We start from the raw sequence: 18592 nt of genomic DNA, 5'->3' as shown, positions 1-18592 counted from the left end.
AATTAAATGTATATAAAATTATTAGTACTATTTAATTATAGTATTACTATATTGATATGTTAAAAATAATAAAATATATTATAAAAAATAATTAAAAAAATTTTATTGGTAAGCCTACATTACTGGGTTGTTTTTACAAAATATATTATCCTGCAATTAGATATATAAGATATCATTGAATTATTTATGATTCATTAAAGAGAAATAAATAAATAAATAAATAAATAAATATAAATATTTAATATTACAAGAATTCAATTTAATTTTTATTAGAAAGTTTTCGTGCAGCCATACACATTTAATTTTTATAGTACTCTAATTAAAAAAGAATATGATAATGGTTTATCAACTGATATTATTTAATTACAGTATTACTATACTAATATTGGAGTTATATCTCTTTTCTATTTCCATTCAAGAGTTTTTATGTATTTCCACACCCCTTTAAGACCCATTAAATGAACAAATTTCTTTTTTTAGAAACACATACAAGATTCGTCATTGCAAAAAAGATAATGGTAACTCCACCATTACATATTTCATTTATTAACTATTTCATTTATGAATTTCATAGTAATGTAATAGAAATTAAATAATAGTAATAAAAATAAAATACATGTATATGTATATCCTACCGAGACAGAATTTGTAACTTGCTATCCTCTTGCCTAGCCGGCAAATATTTACCTCCGTAAAAAGGATGATTCATTCGGATCCATATGAGAGTCCAACTACATTCCATTGTCAGAATCTATGTTGTACATTTGAAAGAGGTTGATCTCCTTACTTCTCTCATGGTACAACCCTCTTCTCGCTGAGCCCCTTTCTCCTTGATCTACAGAGACAAAATGTAGGACTGGTGCCAACCGTTCATCACAGAAGAAAGGACTCACCGAGCCTGGATCACTAATTTAACTAATACTAATCGAATACTAATAGAATAGAAAATACTAATAGAATAGAAAAGAACGGTATTTTTTGTATACTTTCTCCGGTTCCGTTGCTATCGCGTACTTTACTCAATTGATTGGTATCAAATTTCTACACTAATATGTTATTAAATATATTATTATGATATAATAATAATTAAAAAAATAAAACAATTATTTTTTTAAAAAAACCACAAGACTAAATCCATAAAGTCAGTAGGCGCTGGCTTTGTTGGTTAAAAAAAAAAAAAAACAAAACAAAACAAAACCGTTGGTGTCTGATAAGCATTCACACCCGACACCTATCAAACAAACACCAATTATCAAACCTCTCTTTGGCAAATAAGTTTGAGTCAAGTCCAAAAAACTAAATATTCTTTTTTAGCACCAAAACCCCAAAAAGGTGCCTAGGTGAAATAGAGCTCGTGACGTAAGTGAGGTGGTTGCAACTCACAAGAAAAACAAGGGTAGGCTGCGAGAATTCTCTAGAAGCTGTCAGAGAGTGCACGAGTGAGCTATTGCCAATCACATGGGTCAGACTGCTCAAAAAGACCCTAGAACGCGCCAGACAGCCCAGCGTGTGCCTGAAGCTTCCAAGCGAAATGAGGTTAGATGGAGGAGATCTCTGTGCACAGGAGAGTTTTGGAATTGGCCAGTCTAGTGCCTAAGAGAGGTTTGGTTGTGCCAATCTGCCAGAATTTTCTGGAAGCTTCCCAATTCTGCTAGGCAGCCACTGTTATATAGAATGTTCTAGAAATTTGTTTTCAATATTAATCATATGTTTAAGGCAACTTCTCCACCACATGTTAAGGAGGTAGAAGTGCCTATAATAGGGCTGATCACCCTCATTTTTCACATATTATAAAACTTGTAAAGTCACCCATATTTATTGTAAAGTATTTTTTGAGAGCTAATAAAATTACTTAGCCAAATTTCTGCAATCTTATTTCCTCTCTATATTGAACTCTCATTTCCTTAGCCAACTTCTTATTATATTTACAAGCCAATCAAGGGGTTTTAAGGTTGACTATAGATTACTCATTGAGGAGTTTGCTAATGTCGCATGGAAAAGCATTTGGAAAAATAAATAAGTCCGTGATACAAAGAATCATGGTGAGAATTCTATAAAAATTCACGCATAAAAAAGTCGGGCATGCTCCTCTAATATATTCAATATCAAAATAAAAATATACTCAAAATGGCTTGCCATCTTATAAAAAATTATTTTGAAGCAATATTTAAAATTTTTTTTTTTTTAACTTCTTGTGTTGACTTGCAATCTATCCTTAGAAGAAACTTCTATTTTAGTAAATTACTTTAAAATTTAGAATACAAAAAAAAAATTGAAGAATTTCTTTTCTTAATTATAGAATAATTTTTTCTAGTTATTATCCTAATGTCTATAATCATATTGTACGATGCATTTTTTATCATGTTTCTTTTGTTTTAGAATAAATCATAATCTAGCTCAGAGGCATCTATCTCAATAATTTTAAAAGCATTAGGATCAGTTGGATGCAAAGTAAAGAATTTCTCTAATTTGGGTTTTTACCTTTTGAACAACAAGGGTATGCTCTTGTGTACAATATTTCAGACTTTTCTTTAATCGATCATGCAAAGTTTGAAGAATCCTACTAAGATTAGGATATAAGTCTATTACATTATTTAAACAATCTAAAAACTTTGTAACTAGGTCTTTTCAATAATTTTATGGAAAACTTATCAATAAAAGTAAGAGACGTCTCGGAGAAATGCTTCCATTGCTGATGTAATGGCTCAAAAATCAAACTTTTGTTTAGAAAATACTTAACTTTTATTTAGAAACCAATAAATCATTTTTCTTTGTAATGAAGAGAAAAGTGTTTAGATACTTAAAATGTTGTTCGACAGAGGATGAGGATACTAAAATATCATCAATTTAAATAATACAGAATTCTGAATAAGCATTACAAATATCATTCATGATTCTTAGAACTCAGAATGAGTGTTTTTCAAATCAATTGGCATGGCATTTCATTCAGCAGTTTTACAACTGCCTTTGGAGGCTATTTGGATTGCCAAAATCCTGACTTCATGTCAAGATTTGAAAAAATATTAGCGTTATGGAGTCTTTTGTAAGACATCTTTTTTGTTTGTAATGGGGTACTTGATTCATTTTAAGGCTTAGTTTAGAAGCTTCTAATTGATTACAAGTCTTGGAACTCCTTGTTCTATTTCTGAGGGCTTATTAACATAGAGACTTAGGAGTTATTAGACTTTTGGATTTAAGATAATTGATTTGTCTTATACAGTGAAGCTCAAGTTCTTTATTCATTTGGATTGGTGTAGCCTTGGTTGGAATATGGGACTCATAAATATTATTTTCATAAGGCAAATCTACAATATGCTGTTTCTCTCCCAAAAAGCATTTGGAAGTTTGACTTTGGAAGATGAAATCTTTTCTTTTAGAACAAGAGTTTTCAAGTTGTTCTATTCCTTAGAGTGAAATGCCTCTTTTTAAGATTTGGAGTTCTTTGCCTTTTGATAAAATAATGCAATTCAACTGGTTGTGATAAGCAGAATAAGCTTTGATTATATTCAGATTTTAGGTTTTAGATTTTTTAATACAAGGAAAAACAAGTCTTTTGTTTTTGCAATTTGTGGATATATAGTCATAATTGACTGTATAAGGAGTAATAAGGATAATGAATGGGAGTTCCAAGAATAACAGTGTGATGAATTCAATTTCCTAAACCTAGTTCTTTATTCATCTTTGAGAAAATTAAATTTTTTGAAAGATTACGAAAATTGGAATTGAATCTGGACAAGTAAATGTCTATTTGGGCAGTCTGTAAAAGGAAAAATTTTGAGCTATAATGATCATAATTGAATGTATCATATCTTATTAGAAAGTTAAAATATAAAATATCGTTTTTATAGAAGAAATTAAGTATTATTATGTTCATAAAAACTTGAAAATTTAATACAAAATTATATAGAATGTCGTTATAGTTGAAAATAGATAGCAAAAATTAACATGCTTATTTTTTCAGTGAAATTATACACGACTTACTTATTTTAATACGTATGTATCCATCATTCCATATTTAATTGAAACTTGAAATCTGTATCTATTTGATATAGTGCTAAAATGCTAAATCGTTAATAATATGCACCAAATATTTTGGTATGAAATTTTAAGGTTACTAATATTGATATTTTGACATGATTACTTAAAAATGATTTAAAGTGACACGAAATTTGCACGTGTGTTGCACGGGTGAAAAATGACCAAATGATATGTGTTACTTGCAACACCATAATTGTGATTTTATCACATTTTACTCAATTTTGACATACATGTGTTATATGATATTTATTTCTCCATGAACATTAAAATATGCATATTCCATATTAAGTGATAACAAGTCAGTTAGCATTTTAATATTTTATTATTAATTTTTTACCCTTTTCTAATAATATAGCTATTTAACTCTTGAATTATATAGAATATAATTATTTAATTTTTAAATTTTATAAAATACAACTATTTAATTTTTAAAATTTTTAAAATTTTATAAATATATGATGCATATAGAAATTAAGTACTTATATTTTTATAAATATTAGGGGTTAAAAACTAATAACAAAATTTTAAATGGAAATCAACTTTTTAGATAAATTAGTATTAATTAACGTGCCTTGCATGTTATTAATACTCATTATATGTACTCAGAATTTTTTATATATAATATTTTTTAAATGATTATTAATATTATAAATAATAAAAAAACGTAATCGATAAAATATAAATATTAAAATAAAATAATGTAAAATCCTAATTAATTCAAACTCTTTGTGAACATTAAAATAAACAGTAGAATTATTATTTTTAAATAAATATTTAAATATACCACCTTTAAATATAATAGTTTTAATTTTTATTTTCTATAAAAATAAATTATTATAAAATTTATACTAATGAAATAAATATAAAATATATGAAAATATAATTTATAATAAAAAATAATATTTATTTTAAAATTAACTAATATTAATTTTTTTAATTGACTGAATTTATTTTTAAATTATATAACGAACCAACAATAAAATCTAATAATTTTATATTTTTTATCAAAATTATAAGTTATTGATAAAAATAATTTATGCATTGATTATTATTTCTTTTCATATTAATAATGTCATCTACAAAATAACTATAAAAGTATAAATAAATGAAACTATATTAAAAATAATTAATATTTAAAAATTAAAATATTATCTTAAAAATTTTTAGAATAAAGAGATATGCAGAAAATAATAAAAATAATAAATAAATTATCCTGATTATCTTGAAATTTAATTTAACACATTAAAAATAATCTGTGTTGATATAAACTACTTTTATATGACTCTTTTAAATATATAAAAAAATTAATTATATGATTATTTTATTATTCTATTCTTTTTCTAAATAAATAAGATTAATATTTATTAAATTTATTAATTTTAATATGTATATATATATATATATATATATATATATATATATATATATATATATATTAAAATTTTACTTAATTATCATATAATTATCATCTTATAAATTTAAACTTTTTATTTTATAATTTAATGTTTAACTATTATTTTAATATTTTAATATTTTTAAATAAATATAAAATTATTATTATCATTTAAATGAATTATATTATAACTTTATTATTCTTATAATCAATATTTTAAATTAAAACACTTATCTATCAATTTAATGTTATCGAAATCAAAATTTATTTTAAAATTTTGTTTCAAAATATCTATTTTACTATTTACATATGTTTTAAATTAAAATAATTATTTATTAACTTTAAATTAATTTGAATGATAAAATTATTATTCCCTTTAAATTTTCAATATAATAGTTAATAATATAAACAATAACTTATTATTTTATAACATAATATTACTAAATTTATTAATATTTTATAATTAACAATATATATATGTATATAATTAATTTTTAGAAAATATTAAAAATACTAACATTTAAAATTAAGTTGATTATAAAAATTATGATTTATCGCTATAATAATTTATTTTTTTTATAATTTTGAGTTAATTTTTTATTATTTTTCAGAATTCATCAATATTTAAATGTATTATTTTGATAATTTTATATCAAAAATTTAATTATATATATATATATATCATAATTTACATATTTATTTAATTAATTTAAATAAATTGAGATAATAAAATTATTGTTCACTTTAAAATTTAAATGTAATTATAAATAATTAACGCAACAACTTATTATATAATATTTTTATATAATTAAAATTATTAATGTTTTATAATTACATAAAGAAGTTTTTAAATTATATTAAAATTGTTACATTTTTTTATATATAATTGATAATTGATTCTTAAAATTATTATAATCAGTTTAATTATTATCTTACAATTTTAGTTTTAAAAATTTAGACTTATTATCTAATAATTTAATATTACTATAATTATTTTAATATTTTAATATTCTTAATTAAAGATTAGTTTATCATTATCCAAATTATATTTCTAATATCAAAATTTGAATTTTTTTACTATTCATGTATATCTTAAAATTACGTATTTATTTATCAATTTTAAATTAATTTTAATAGTAATAATTATTTTTACTTTAAAAATAAAATATAATTATTATAATTAAAATATCAACACATTATCTAATAATTTTATATTATCAAAACTATTATTTTTATAATTAATTAATATTTAATTCTAATTTTTTTATATAATTATTAACAATTAGAACACCCATTTACTATCGAATCATTTAATATTAATAAAAATTTTATTTTATATTATTTTTTATAATTATTTAATATTTAAATATAAATTTAATAATACAGTGTATGATAATTATTTTAATATTTTTAATTAATATTTAAATTATTATTTTAATAATTTTATCTAAAAAAATAATGTAAATATTATCAAAATTATTAATTTTTAATAATTATTCTATACAATTATTAAATAAAATTAATTAAACTCATAAATAAGAATTTAAACATATATTAATTTCAAATAATAAATATCTAAAACTATTTAAAAAAATTATTTAATTAATAAAACAATTATTTATTTTAAAATTTAAAAATAATTATAAATATTGATATTATAGATAAATTCTATATTTAGCAAATTAATAAATTTTAATTCAAAATGAGACGAAACTAAAAATAAGAATGATCAGTTACTTTGTAATTAAAAAAAAAAATCATTATTGCTAAATAAATAAGGCTTAAATGTAAAAAATTTAAGATCAGATAGGCATGCATGAGCTATAAAATCCAGAGTTTTTTTAAGAAAATAAAAATAAAAATAATTTGGATACTTATTACCCAATGATTCGCCACAAAGAAAACAAATTGAAACCCTAAAAGATCCCAACACTCATTTTCATCTTAACGTTGAAGACAATCAAAGCATCTTGTCAAATCAAACAAATAATATAAAACTTCTCCCTGCTTCTCTCACAACCCTTCAACTTCTGAATCGATATCTACGTGCCCCTTTAATATTGTTAATTATTTAATTTTAATATAATATTGTGAAAATATTATAATTAATTATATTAAAATAAGATTAAAATTTTGATGGAGAGATTACTTTTCAATTATAGTTTTTTTGTATATTAATTTATTTATTTTAGATAGACTGTTTAGAGAGTTCTGTAACATAAAGAGATTAAGCTAAGTAAATAACAATTATTTTTTCATATAAAAATATTTTTAAACACATTAATATCACAATATTTAAAATCTAAATTTTATATAATTTTTTTACCATTAAGAATATATATATAATAAAATGGACACTATTTTTTAAAAAATTAATAAAATAATATAATATAATAAATTTCTTCATATCAATTATAATGCATTAAATATTGATACTTAATAGTAGATTAAATTTTAAAGAAAATAATTATTAATTAAAAAAACACAAATAAATTTGAAGTTAAAATAAATAAAAAATAAAGGATAAAAAATCTTTAAAAATTAATTAAATAATTTTAAAATAAATAACCTTAAATAAAATTTTTTCTTATAAAATCTTAACAATTTTAATAAGATTGTATTCTTCTCTCGTTCGTTTTATAAAAAATTACTTATAAATACACATATTTTCTAAGCAAATTATTTTATAAAAGATGCGATTATTTCCGTTGCTTGATTACAATGTTAAAAAAATAAAAGATATTAACAAAATCTCACGTATACAAAGTTTATTGATAATAATAAGATTAATAAATATATTTTTTATTTTTCAAAAAAATAATTTTAGTTAAAAACAATTTAACATTTTTTAAGAGTAAAATTATTTTATTGACTAATTTATTTTGATTAAATATATATTTATTCCTACGTACTATTGGAGATAGACTTATTAAATATTTCAATTAAAATTGTAATTATTGAACATCTAAATTTATAATTAAAGATAAATTAACCATGTAACTAATGATTTTAAAAAAAATTAGAAATAATTTTATTCATTATTAATTATACTCTAAATTTTATTATTTAAATTTAAAAAATTTTCATAAAATAATAAAATTACTCTAATTTAACTTTATTGATTTATAAAAATTTAAATCGTTTTCAACAAAATTTATGGTGTAGCTATCAATTATATATAATTAATTTCTTTTTTTTAATGAATTACCAATAATATAGCTGATGTATATTTAATTATTATAATTTTATAAATTTAAATATTTAATAGATTATAATTTTAATTTTAACTATTGAATGATTTAGTCATAATTTCAGGGTTTTTTTTTCTAGATATTAAAAATATTTAGAAAATTTTTTTCAATATTTTTATAAAATTAAAGGAAACCATAATTAGAAGAATATAGAACACATATATGTTTACATTTGAGAGTTTCTAATATATTGTATATCAAAAATTCACATTAATATGAAGAATTATATATAAATTAATTAGTAAAATAAACTAATTTTCTGAACTGAAAAATGAGAAAAGTTTCATCAGATTCTATTTAATCAAATTTAATACTAAATTAAATCTGAAAATTAATACTAAAATGACACAAAGTATTCCTCCACATCCTTTATGCATCAAATCATAAATCATATCATCAATCTTTTCATTCATTCAATAGCTCAGCTGTCTTTCTTTCTTTTTATTTTCTCGTAAATTTTCAATTTTATATAAAAAATGTTAATATTTATGATTAATTTCCACATAGGAATCTCTTGTCTATAAATCCAATTATCCTATGTTTTAAGAATTCTGTTGGTGACTAAGGTAATCTGGAGACCATTATAAATCATGTTTGGCTAGGAAGGATCTTAATGATTGTCATATGACGCTTTAAGCCCTCAAGCAATTAATGGTTAACAAGTCATTTACACTCTAGTTAAGTAATTGGCCGTCATAGATTCTTAAACATTTTAATAATTAATTTAAGTCTTTATACTTTTTAAAATGATCACTAAAGTCTAAATTTTTTTAATTTATATCTGTTAATAAATTAAAAATAGATATTTAAACTCTTAACAAAAATTCAATAGTGATTTAAACTCCATTTAATAAATAAATTTATTTTAAATCTTAATTTGATAATAAATTGTGTTAATTATTTATATTATTTATGATAAAAAATTACAAAATCTATAAAAGAAACAAACTATTAGTAAGAATTTATAAACATTTAAATTTAATTTATTAAAAATATCAAGTGAGTACTTTATTTTAATAAAACACTTGAAGTTGTTCAATATTTTTTTCTTTTCTTATTTGGAACATAAAATCTCTATGGAAAAATTATTTTTTAGTTATTGAAATTTAAATTATTTTTTAATTTCTGAAATTTAAATTATTTTTTAATTTCTGAAATTTAACGTAATTAACATTTCTATTTCTCTATTTTGGCGACTCAACACTTAAATTTCTCACTTTCTCTTCCGTCGAAATTCATAGTCCTTCCATTCAAAATAACTGTTTGGTTAAAGAGTCAAAGGTGAGAGATGATAATTTTTTTACAAAAATATCCTTAATGAACTTGTTAAAACCTCTCAACGTGAAATCTTTCCATCTTTCTTCTCTTTCATATTTTCTCTATTTCCTTTTGCCCATTGTTGATTCTCCCTTTTTTTTTTTTTTTTCACTTTTCCATCTTTCTTCTCTTGTAACTATGCCTATTTTCAACTCTATCCTCACCTTTTCCACCAACACATGGACAAGTTCCATTCTCTCAAGAGTATGTTCAACTGATAAAATATTGGGTGCCAAAATCACTAAGGCGTCTTCTTCATCCCATGCATTGATGGCGTGTATTATATTGAATCCAGGCACATCAAACCATCTCATTTCTGTTTCGTCAGTTGCATATCGAGGGATGACTCTGATTCTTACCCCTAGAGGTAATCCTCCGAATTATAGATTGATTTCTCTAACAAGCGAGAATGCTGGTCGAATTCGGTTCCAGATCGGGGGAAACCACTGACTTTACTACTACCTCTGCTGGGTGGTCAATCAAATCAATTGGTGAAACTGCTATGGGATTTTCCACACTGAAACTGAAATTGCTGCTATTTTAATTCATATGCTGGTGGTGAGTCAAATGCGATTTCATAGACGGAGAGAACCAACCCATCCAACCTACCAGGTTAGTTGCTAGGATGACTAACTCATACCTGTCCCCCGCGTTACCTAAACAGCAGTAGCATGTTGGCTTGGAGCTGGCGATCCATGGCAAAAACGCTTGGGGGCTCTATGAATTTCATTTCCTGGCTCGGACTGAAAAAATTTATTCGGTTTGAACCCATCAGAGAGCCTCCCCTGAAGATCATTTCCATAGGGTTCATCCCAATCTGAATGTCTACAAATATAGCATACTTCTTGCTGATAGCAAAGTCATGAATGAAAGATGGATTCACCATGGAAAATATAGGCACATCTGACTATTTATTTCCATTTGAATAGAGCGAAAGTATGTTAAGAATGGAGGAACAGGACCATATTGGAAAGTAAAGGTTTCACCTGTCTGAAAATTTGTCTGGGGTGAGTAATCATGTTTAAGAACAACTTTCCATCAAAATCATGGTGACCCAGAAAGAAAGCCAAAGAAACCCAAGCTTGTGTTTGCTAGACCAATGCCATTTGCAGGATTGAGTTTACTAGAAAGAATTCGAGCAGCAGAAAGAGTACCAAGAGCTGCAAAGGAATCAGTGATTTGGAGATGGAGAGTTGGAGAAATAGTATGAGGAAGATGAAGAAGAAGAAGAATCTACAGTGAAGAGGCATTGGATTTGGATTTCGTGATTTTGAAATAGAGAGACTTTAGCGAGAGTTAATTTTGTCAATTTACGTGCCCCAAACGGCTATTTTAGATAGAATGACTATGAATTTGGATGGAAGAGTAAGTGAGGGATTTAAGTGTTGGGTCGCCAAAATAGAGGGACAGAAGTGTTAATTACGTTAAATTTTAGGGCCTAAAAAGTAATTTTCCTAATCTCTATTAAAATTTGATAAGTATTATGGAAAAATAGTGATTATTACTCCATATTTAAAACAAATAATGCCAAATTATAAATTAAAGATTAATTTTTATTCTGTTACATATATATATTAATATTGGAACTATGCTCTAATTGCAAAATAAAAAACAAATCTCTTATAATTCATATATTGTTGTAGTTTTTTTTTATTAATTATATGAAGAAAATATACAAAATCATCTTTTATAATTTAAATTTTATTTCTCATTTGCCTTAATAATTCATATGCTTATTTAATGTTAATTGTTTCAATTTTACGTGTTTTTTTTATTAATTTTGATTGAAATTTAAATTTAAAATCGTATTATTTTAGAAATGATTGTAATACTATGAAGTTAAATCTCAATACAAGGCTTATCACTAGCTAATAAAATGAAGAATTTATAAAATATAATAAAGTTAAATGTATAGATTGATCATATCTAATAGTATAGTAAGGAATTGATACTTTGATATAAGAAATAGTTACTTTAAGACTGTCATGTTGGAAAGTGGGTATCCAATATTCCCTTTCAAGTCTGTCTCTCATGTTGGTAGGATGTATTCCTACTTGTTTCTGTTTCTTCAACACCATGCATTGCTTTTTTTTTTTTTTTAATAAAAAAAACAAAGAAAATTAATGGAGGGTAGTTTATTGAGAAATAACTGATTAATTATTTGATGTAAGACAACTGTGTTTCTTTAATAATTTTCATTATAAATATATAATAAATTTTAAAATAAATAAATAGCACAAACCCAATAATTTTCATTACCTTGATGATTGCACAACTCAGTTCGATGAAGAGATCATAGAGACCATCCGTTTGTTGGATATACTAGACCAGAAGGTAAATACCTCTAATTTACTTTTAATACCTGAATCTCACAGCAAACTTCTCCCTTCAATTCTTCAGGCACCGAAGATTAAGCTAAAGGCTCTTCCTACGCACCTAAAGTATGTCTTTTTAGGAAAAGAGAACTCCCTTTCGGTCATAGTTTCTAATAAGCTGAGTAAAGGTGAGGAAGAAAAGCTTGTTCAGGTACTGAAAGAGTATAAGGAAACAGTTGGGTGGACAATCATAGATCTTAAGGGATTAAGCCCCTCTACATGCATGCACATGATCCTCCTTGAAGAGGATAGTAAGCCAAAAAGGGAAGCACAAAGAAGATTGAACCCACCTATGATGGAAGTTATAAAAAAGGATGTATTAAAATTGCTTGATGTAGGAATAATATTTTTGATTTCAGACAGCAGATGGGTAAGTCAAGTCCAAGTCGTTCCAAAGAAGACAGGAATAACAGTAATAACCAACTCAAAAGGAGAATCGGTTCCCACTGGTATTCAAACCGGGTGGAGGATTTGTATAAATTATCGCAAGTTGAATTCAGTAACTAGGAAGGATCATTTTTCTTTACCTTTTATCGATCAAATGTTAGAAAGATTGATAAAAAAAATCTTATTTTTGCTGTTTGGATGGCTTTTCAGGTTTTTACCAGATACTAGTGGCCCTAAAAGATCAAGAGAAGACGACTTTCAAATGTCCGTTCGTCACTTTTGCCTATAGAAGGATGCTTTTTGGGCTTTGCAATGCACCAGCAACTTTCCAAAGATGTATGGTCAGTATATTTTCGAAATTTTTTGAGAAGATAATCAAGGTATTCATGGACGACTTTATGACTTATGGTAATTCATTTGATGAATGTCTAATCAACCTCACACATTTTAAAACGATGTTTAGAGTCTAATTTAGTCTTGAATTATGAAAAATACCACTTCATGACGGATCAAGGCTTAATTTTAGGACATATAGTATCTAAACGAGGAATTGAAGGCCAAGGTTGATGTAATTAAGGCTTTACCATATCCTACGTGTGTACGGGATATTAGATCTTTTCTTGGTCATGTAGGATTTTACAGGAGTTTATCAAAGACTTCTCAAGGATTGCTCAGCTATTGTGCAAACTTTTGCAAAAGGATGTGCCATTTAATTTTGATAATGAGTGTAGAGAAGCCTTTGATACTCTTAAACAAAAGCTAATTGTCGCTCCCATTATGCAAGCACCAAATTAGGACTATCCATTTGAAATAATGTGTGATGTAAGTAATTATGTTTTGGGAGCCATTCTTGGTCAACGAATTGATAAAAAAACCTCATGTAATATGTTATGCATTCAGAACTTTAGATAAGGTCCAGAACAATTATACCACCACTGAAAAAAAACTTTAGCAATTGACTTTGCCTTAGAAAGATTTAGATCATATTTGTTGGGTACTAAAGTAATTGTGTTTTCTGATCATGCAGCGTTAAAATACCTTTTAAAGAAGAAAGAAGCGAAACCGCAACTAATTTGTTGAATTTTATTGTTGCAGGAATTTGACTTTGAAATTAAGGATAAAAAGGGATCAGAAAACTTAGTGGCTGATCACTTCAGTTGTTTATTTTAACCCCAAGATGAATTCCCTTTAAAAGATGAATTTTCTAACGAACAATTATTTTCTGCGCAGGTAACAAGCCCTTGGTACGTGGATTTGGTAAACTATATGGTGACCAAAAGTTTTCCAGCAGGAATTTCAAGAAGCCAAAAAGAGAAATTGAAGCATGTTGCACAACAGTACGTTTGGGATGAGTCTTATGGAAATTTTGTTCTGACCCAATAGTAAGGAGATTTGTTCCAGAAAGTGAAATGGAGTCTATTCTTCGTTTTTGCCACTCAAAATACTGTGGAGGGCACTTCGGACCAAAGAAGACAACAAGGAAGGTGTTAGAATGTAGACTCTACTGGCCCAATATATTCAAAGACTCTTATATGTTCTGTAAGGCATTTTCCAATTGTTAAAGGACAGGTAACTTAGGATATCGAAACCAAATGCCCCTTGCACCTATACTAGTAATTGAAATTTTTGTTGTATGGGGCATAGATTTTATGGGTCCATTTCCCTCTTCGTTTGGAAATCAATATATTTTGCTTGCAGTTGACTATGTTTCAAAGTGGGTGGAGGCTAAGGCCGCCAGGACTAATGATTCAAAGGTTGTTTCTGTTTTCTTGAAAACTCATATATTTATCAGGTTTGGAGTTCCACAATTGCCAGTGAGTAATCGAGGAACCCACTTTTGCAATAAGGTGATCGAATCATTGTTGAGGAAATATGGAGTAACTCATTGTACCTCTACAGCATACCATCCACAAACAAATGGTCAAGCAGAGGTTTCTAACAGGGAAATTAAATCGATCCTAGAGAAAACTATCAATATCAACAAGAGAGACTGGAGCAACCGCCTTGATGATGCGCTATGGGCTTATAGGAAAGCCTACAAAACTCCAAAAGGCATGTCACTATTCCAGCTAGTTTATGGCAAGCCTTGCCATTTGCTAGTTGAGCTAGAGCATAAAGCCTTTTGGGTAATAAAGCAATGGAACAACAACTTAATAGAGGCAAATTCTAATGAAAAGTTGCAATTGCAGGAACTGGAGGAAATAAGGAATGAAGCCTACGAGAGTGCAAGAATTTATAATGAGAAAACCTAAACCTTTCATGATGAATCAATTTCTCGAAAAAATTTTCAGGTGGGCCAAAAGATTTTACTTTTCCATTCTTAGTTAGAACTTTTTCCAGGAAAATTGGGGACACAATAGATTGATCCGTTTGTTGTAATTAAGACTTTTAACTATGGAGCTGTGCAAATTCAAAGTCTTGAAACTAGTAAAACTTTTAAAGTGAATGACCATAGACTCAAACTCTTTTATGAGGCATTCAAGCCCACTGATGAAGAAATTATGGTTCTGGGAGTACCACAGATCGAAGCTTGAAGCAAGGGAAGTCCAGCCTAAAATAATAAATAAGGGCACTGCTTGGGAGGCAATCCAAGGTTACAGGCTTGCCTAAACCTGTAGAGTCACAAGTAAGTTTCATTTTAATTTTTTAGTTTTAATTAATTTATCTGTTATTTTTGGGGTAGATTGTACCTTCTGTGCAATTCGAAACTTTAGGAAACCTTTTTAGAGGTAAGTTGTTATTTTTAAAATTGCTCCAAAAGAAAGGTAAGTTCTGTTCTACTTGATCTTATTTTTCAATTCATAAAAAAATAATAATAATAAAAATAAAAATAATAAATAAAAGTATATATATATATAAATTAAAACCTAATTTCTTTCTCTCTCCTTATTTTTCTTCTTCCTCTCCCCCTCCTTTCAATTTGCAGGATGGTGAAGACCGCTAACGCCACTGCTCTCGAGACTGCCAATGCCACCACTCCGACTGAAAGGCACCACTCATCGCTTTGCTACCGGATCGCACTGAAGACTCTAGCAGCCATGGTGATCGAATCTCGCACGCATCATAGACCCATTTCCATGCCCTCCTCACCAGTCGCAAGTCCTTCTGCGCCCTCCCTGCCGATCACTGAGCCCATCGCACGTTCTTGCGCACCGACATTGCCGCCTCTGCCGCTGTCAGCCTCCTCGTCGACCACAACCACACAACAAACACGTTCGCAAGTGAAAGGTAAGACTCCTGTCTATCAAGTAACCAGTGAGGATGATGAGGAAGAATGGGAGGTAAAACCTAAGATCCTGAAGCAACTCCAAGACAGAATATGCACCACATTGATGCCAAATTAGACGCCATTCTCTCTCACTTGGGGTTGCCCATACCCCAACCACCACCAGCTTGAGTTCTATGCGATTTACTCCTCAGGAAAGTTCTCTTTGACATTATTTTATTTTATTTTATGAACTTTTCCCGTTTGATTGAATTTTTTCTGCATTAAGGACAATGTGAGGAGTAAGTGTGGGGGAGACATATGGTTGGAATAGAAATAGAAATATTTTTGTGATTGATGAGATTCATTAATTTTGAATATATTTTTACTGTGTTTTGAAAATTTTTTGGCCCTTTTTAGTTCTTCTCTGCATTGCATTTTTGCTGTTTGAGTTAGAGGCTTGCCCAAACCTATAAACACTTGATCTGTTTTTATGATTCTCTACAGTTTCTCAGCACTTGCACTTGCTAAATTGTTTCTCGGATTTAATTTTTTATGATTTTCAAAATTAGCATCATTTTATTCAAAAAAATAAAAATAAAAATAATAAAATAATAATAAAATAATTTTTTTTACAGCTCCTTACTTGCCATGAGAAATTGATATGTCCTTTATTATAGAATTCAACTTCTTATACCATTTGTATACTAGCTTAAATAGAATAAATTTATCATTGTTCATTTTGTTGGTTTTATTTTTAAGTCTTGTTTTGAAAGCTTATGAAGTATGGTACTTATTTAAATAATTGGGTAATGAATGCATGTTCTTTTAAATGGATTACTGCCTTTTTTTGAAATTTAAAGGATATCATCTAGACCATATGTTTATGTGAAAGTTAAGGGGTGTCATTATATATATATATATATATATATATATATATATATATATATAGCAAAAGCAAAAAATTAGAAATAAATACACTCCTATGACCACTCTTCTAGTTGCTTGATTAATTAGTTACCAACTCGATAGTCCAAGTAGTGCGGTACTTGGTGATCCCTTAAGGTGATTCCGTATGGAAAAATTGGTGTTTGGGAGAGTATCATCCCTTTATGGGCCGTTTAAACACTCGCCCCATACCTTTTAATTAGTTAACCATGAGTGGAGCTAGTAGCCACCTGAGCTGAATAATCTGGGGCAAGTGGCTCAGTAACCATTTATTTCACGTTCACTTTATCGGTTTTAGACAAGATATAATAGGAAGTGTAATAATAAAAATAAAAATAAAAATAATAAACCCCAAAGTCTTTAAATTTTATTGACCTAGTCAAGAGTTTCTAAAATTCTATTCTTTCAAAAGGGTAGTTTAATATTATATGGTATTCTAATATTTTATGTTCTTGAAATTGAATTGAGGACCAACTTTATGTCTTGAAAAATACGTTTTAAACATGAAACTTGTTGAAGTGAACTTTGGTAAAATTAAGCTATTTCTGCTATCATACTATTGCATGACAATTTGCTTCTTTATTTTGGATAAATTAAATTTTAGATTGGTTGAGGATAGCAATGTGTTTTATTGTTTTTATTATTTTGAATTTCTATGCTTGAGGACAAGCAAAAGAGCAAGTGTGAGGGGATCTGATGAGTTGCAAAACTCAATACTTTTTTCTTATCAAATTCCATTATTTTACTATGATTTTGATATAAATAATTAAATTTTATTTGGAATTTAATTTTGGACAGGTTTGTGTGAGGAAGTTAAGAAAAGGAACGAAAAGCGGCTGAATTAGAAGATTTTCGGACTGGGAGGTTACAGTCTTGGGCAAGCCTGTAGTCCAAGGTGATGGACAACTCCAGAATTCAAAAATTGCCACCTCAGCCCGATTTTGCCACCTAAGCAAGGATAAGATCAACATCAAGTTGGATGAAACACAATCATATTAGGATAGAGATAAGAAAGAAGTAGTAGAGTTTGTTTTAAATTATTAAATTTTATCTTTTTTTTGCCTATATAAAGGCTCCTAGAATTAAATCTAGACATCATATTTTCTCCTCTCCCCCTCTTCCTCTCTTGGTGCCGCCGCCCCTCCCTCTCTTCTTCTCCATCTTTCTTTCTTCTTCTTTTCTTTTTCTCCTTTCTTTCTTCTTCTTTTCTTTTTCTTCTTTCTTCTTATTTTCTTTTTCTTCTTTCTTTCTTCTTATTTTCTTTTTCTTCTTTCTTTCTTCTTCTTTTCTTTAGCTTTTGCAATTTTATTATGACTCTTAGAAATTAAACAATTATTTTCAATTGAAGGTTAATTTAAATTGAGATTTTATTCAAGTTGTGAAGTTATGTGCTTCAATTCTTTTCATTTTATTTCTATTTTCTGTTCATTTATGAATTCGAGGAACACCACCTCAATTGTTGTTTTCTTGAGAATTCAAGGGGCCCATTAAATCTCTTGGAAGACAACATATTACTAATCAACCCAATTAAATCTGTAATTGTCTAATTGGGTTAGTAACAAATAGTAATTAGCATATTCGTTTATGTTAAGAAATTAGTAGATTTGATTTAAATAATTCACGTATTTTTATTGATCAAGTTTGGATTCTTCTCTTTTACTGCAGTTGACTAATTAAA

General features: G+C 26.9%; 1 protein-coding gene across 1 annotated transcript; it reads right to left on the bottom strand.

Moving 5' to 3' along the window:
- Positions 1–10061: 10061 nt before the first annotated feature.
- On the bottom strand, positions 10062–11249 carry LOC110607608 (probable carotenoid cleavage dioxygenase 4, chloroplastic). Its single transcript, XM_043953830.1, is given in 4 exon segments — positions 10062–10360; positions 10744–10926; positions 10929–11001; positions 11154–11249. Coding segments are annotated over 4 exon segments (651 nt in total).
- Between the last annotated feature and the right edge of the window lie 7343 nt (positions 11250–18592).

The sequence above is a fragment of the Manihot esculenta genome, chromosome 2 (genome assembly GCF_001659605.2).
Source record: "Manihot esculenta cultivar AM560-2 chromosome 2, M.esculenta_v8, whole genome shotgun sequence".
Lineage (NCBI taxonomy): Eukaryota > Viridiplantae > Streptophyta > Magnoliopsida > Malpighiales > Euphorbiaceae > Manihot > Manihot esculenta.
This window is presented reverse-complemented; position numbering and strand designations above follow the sequence as displayed.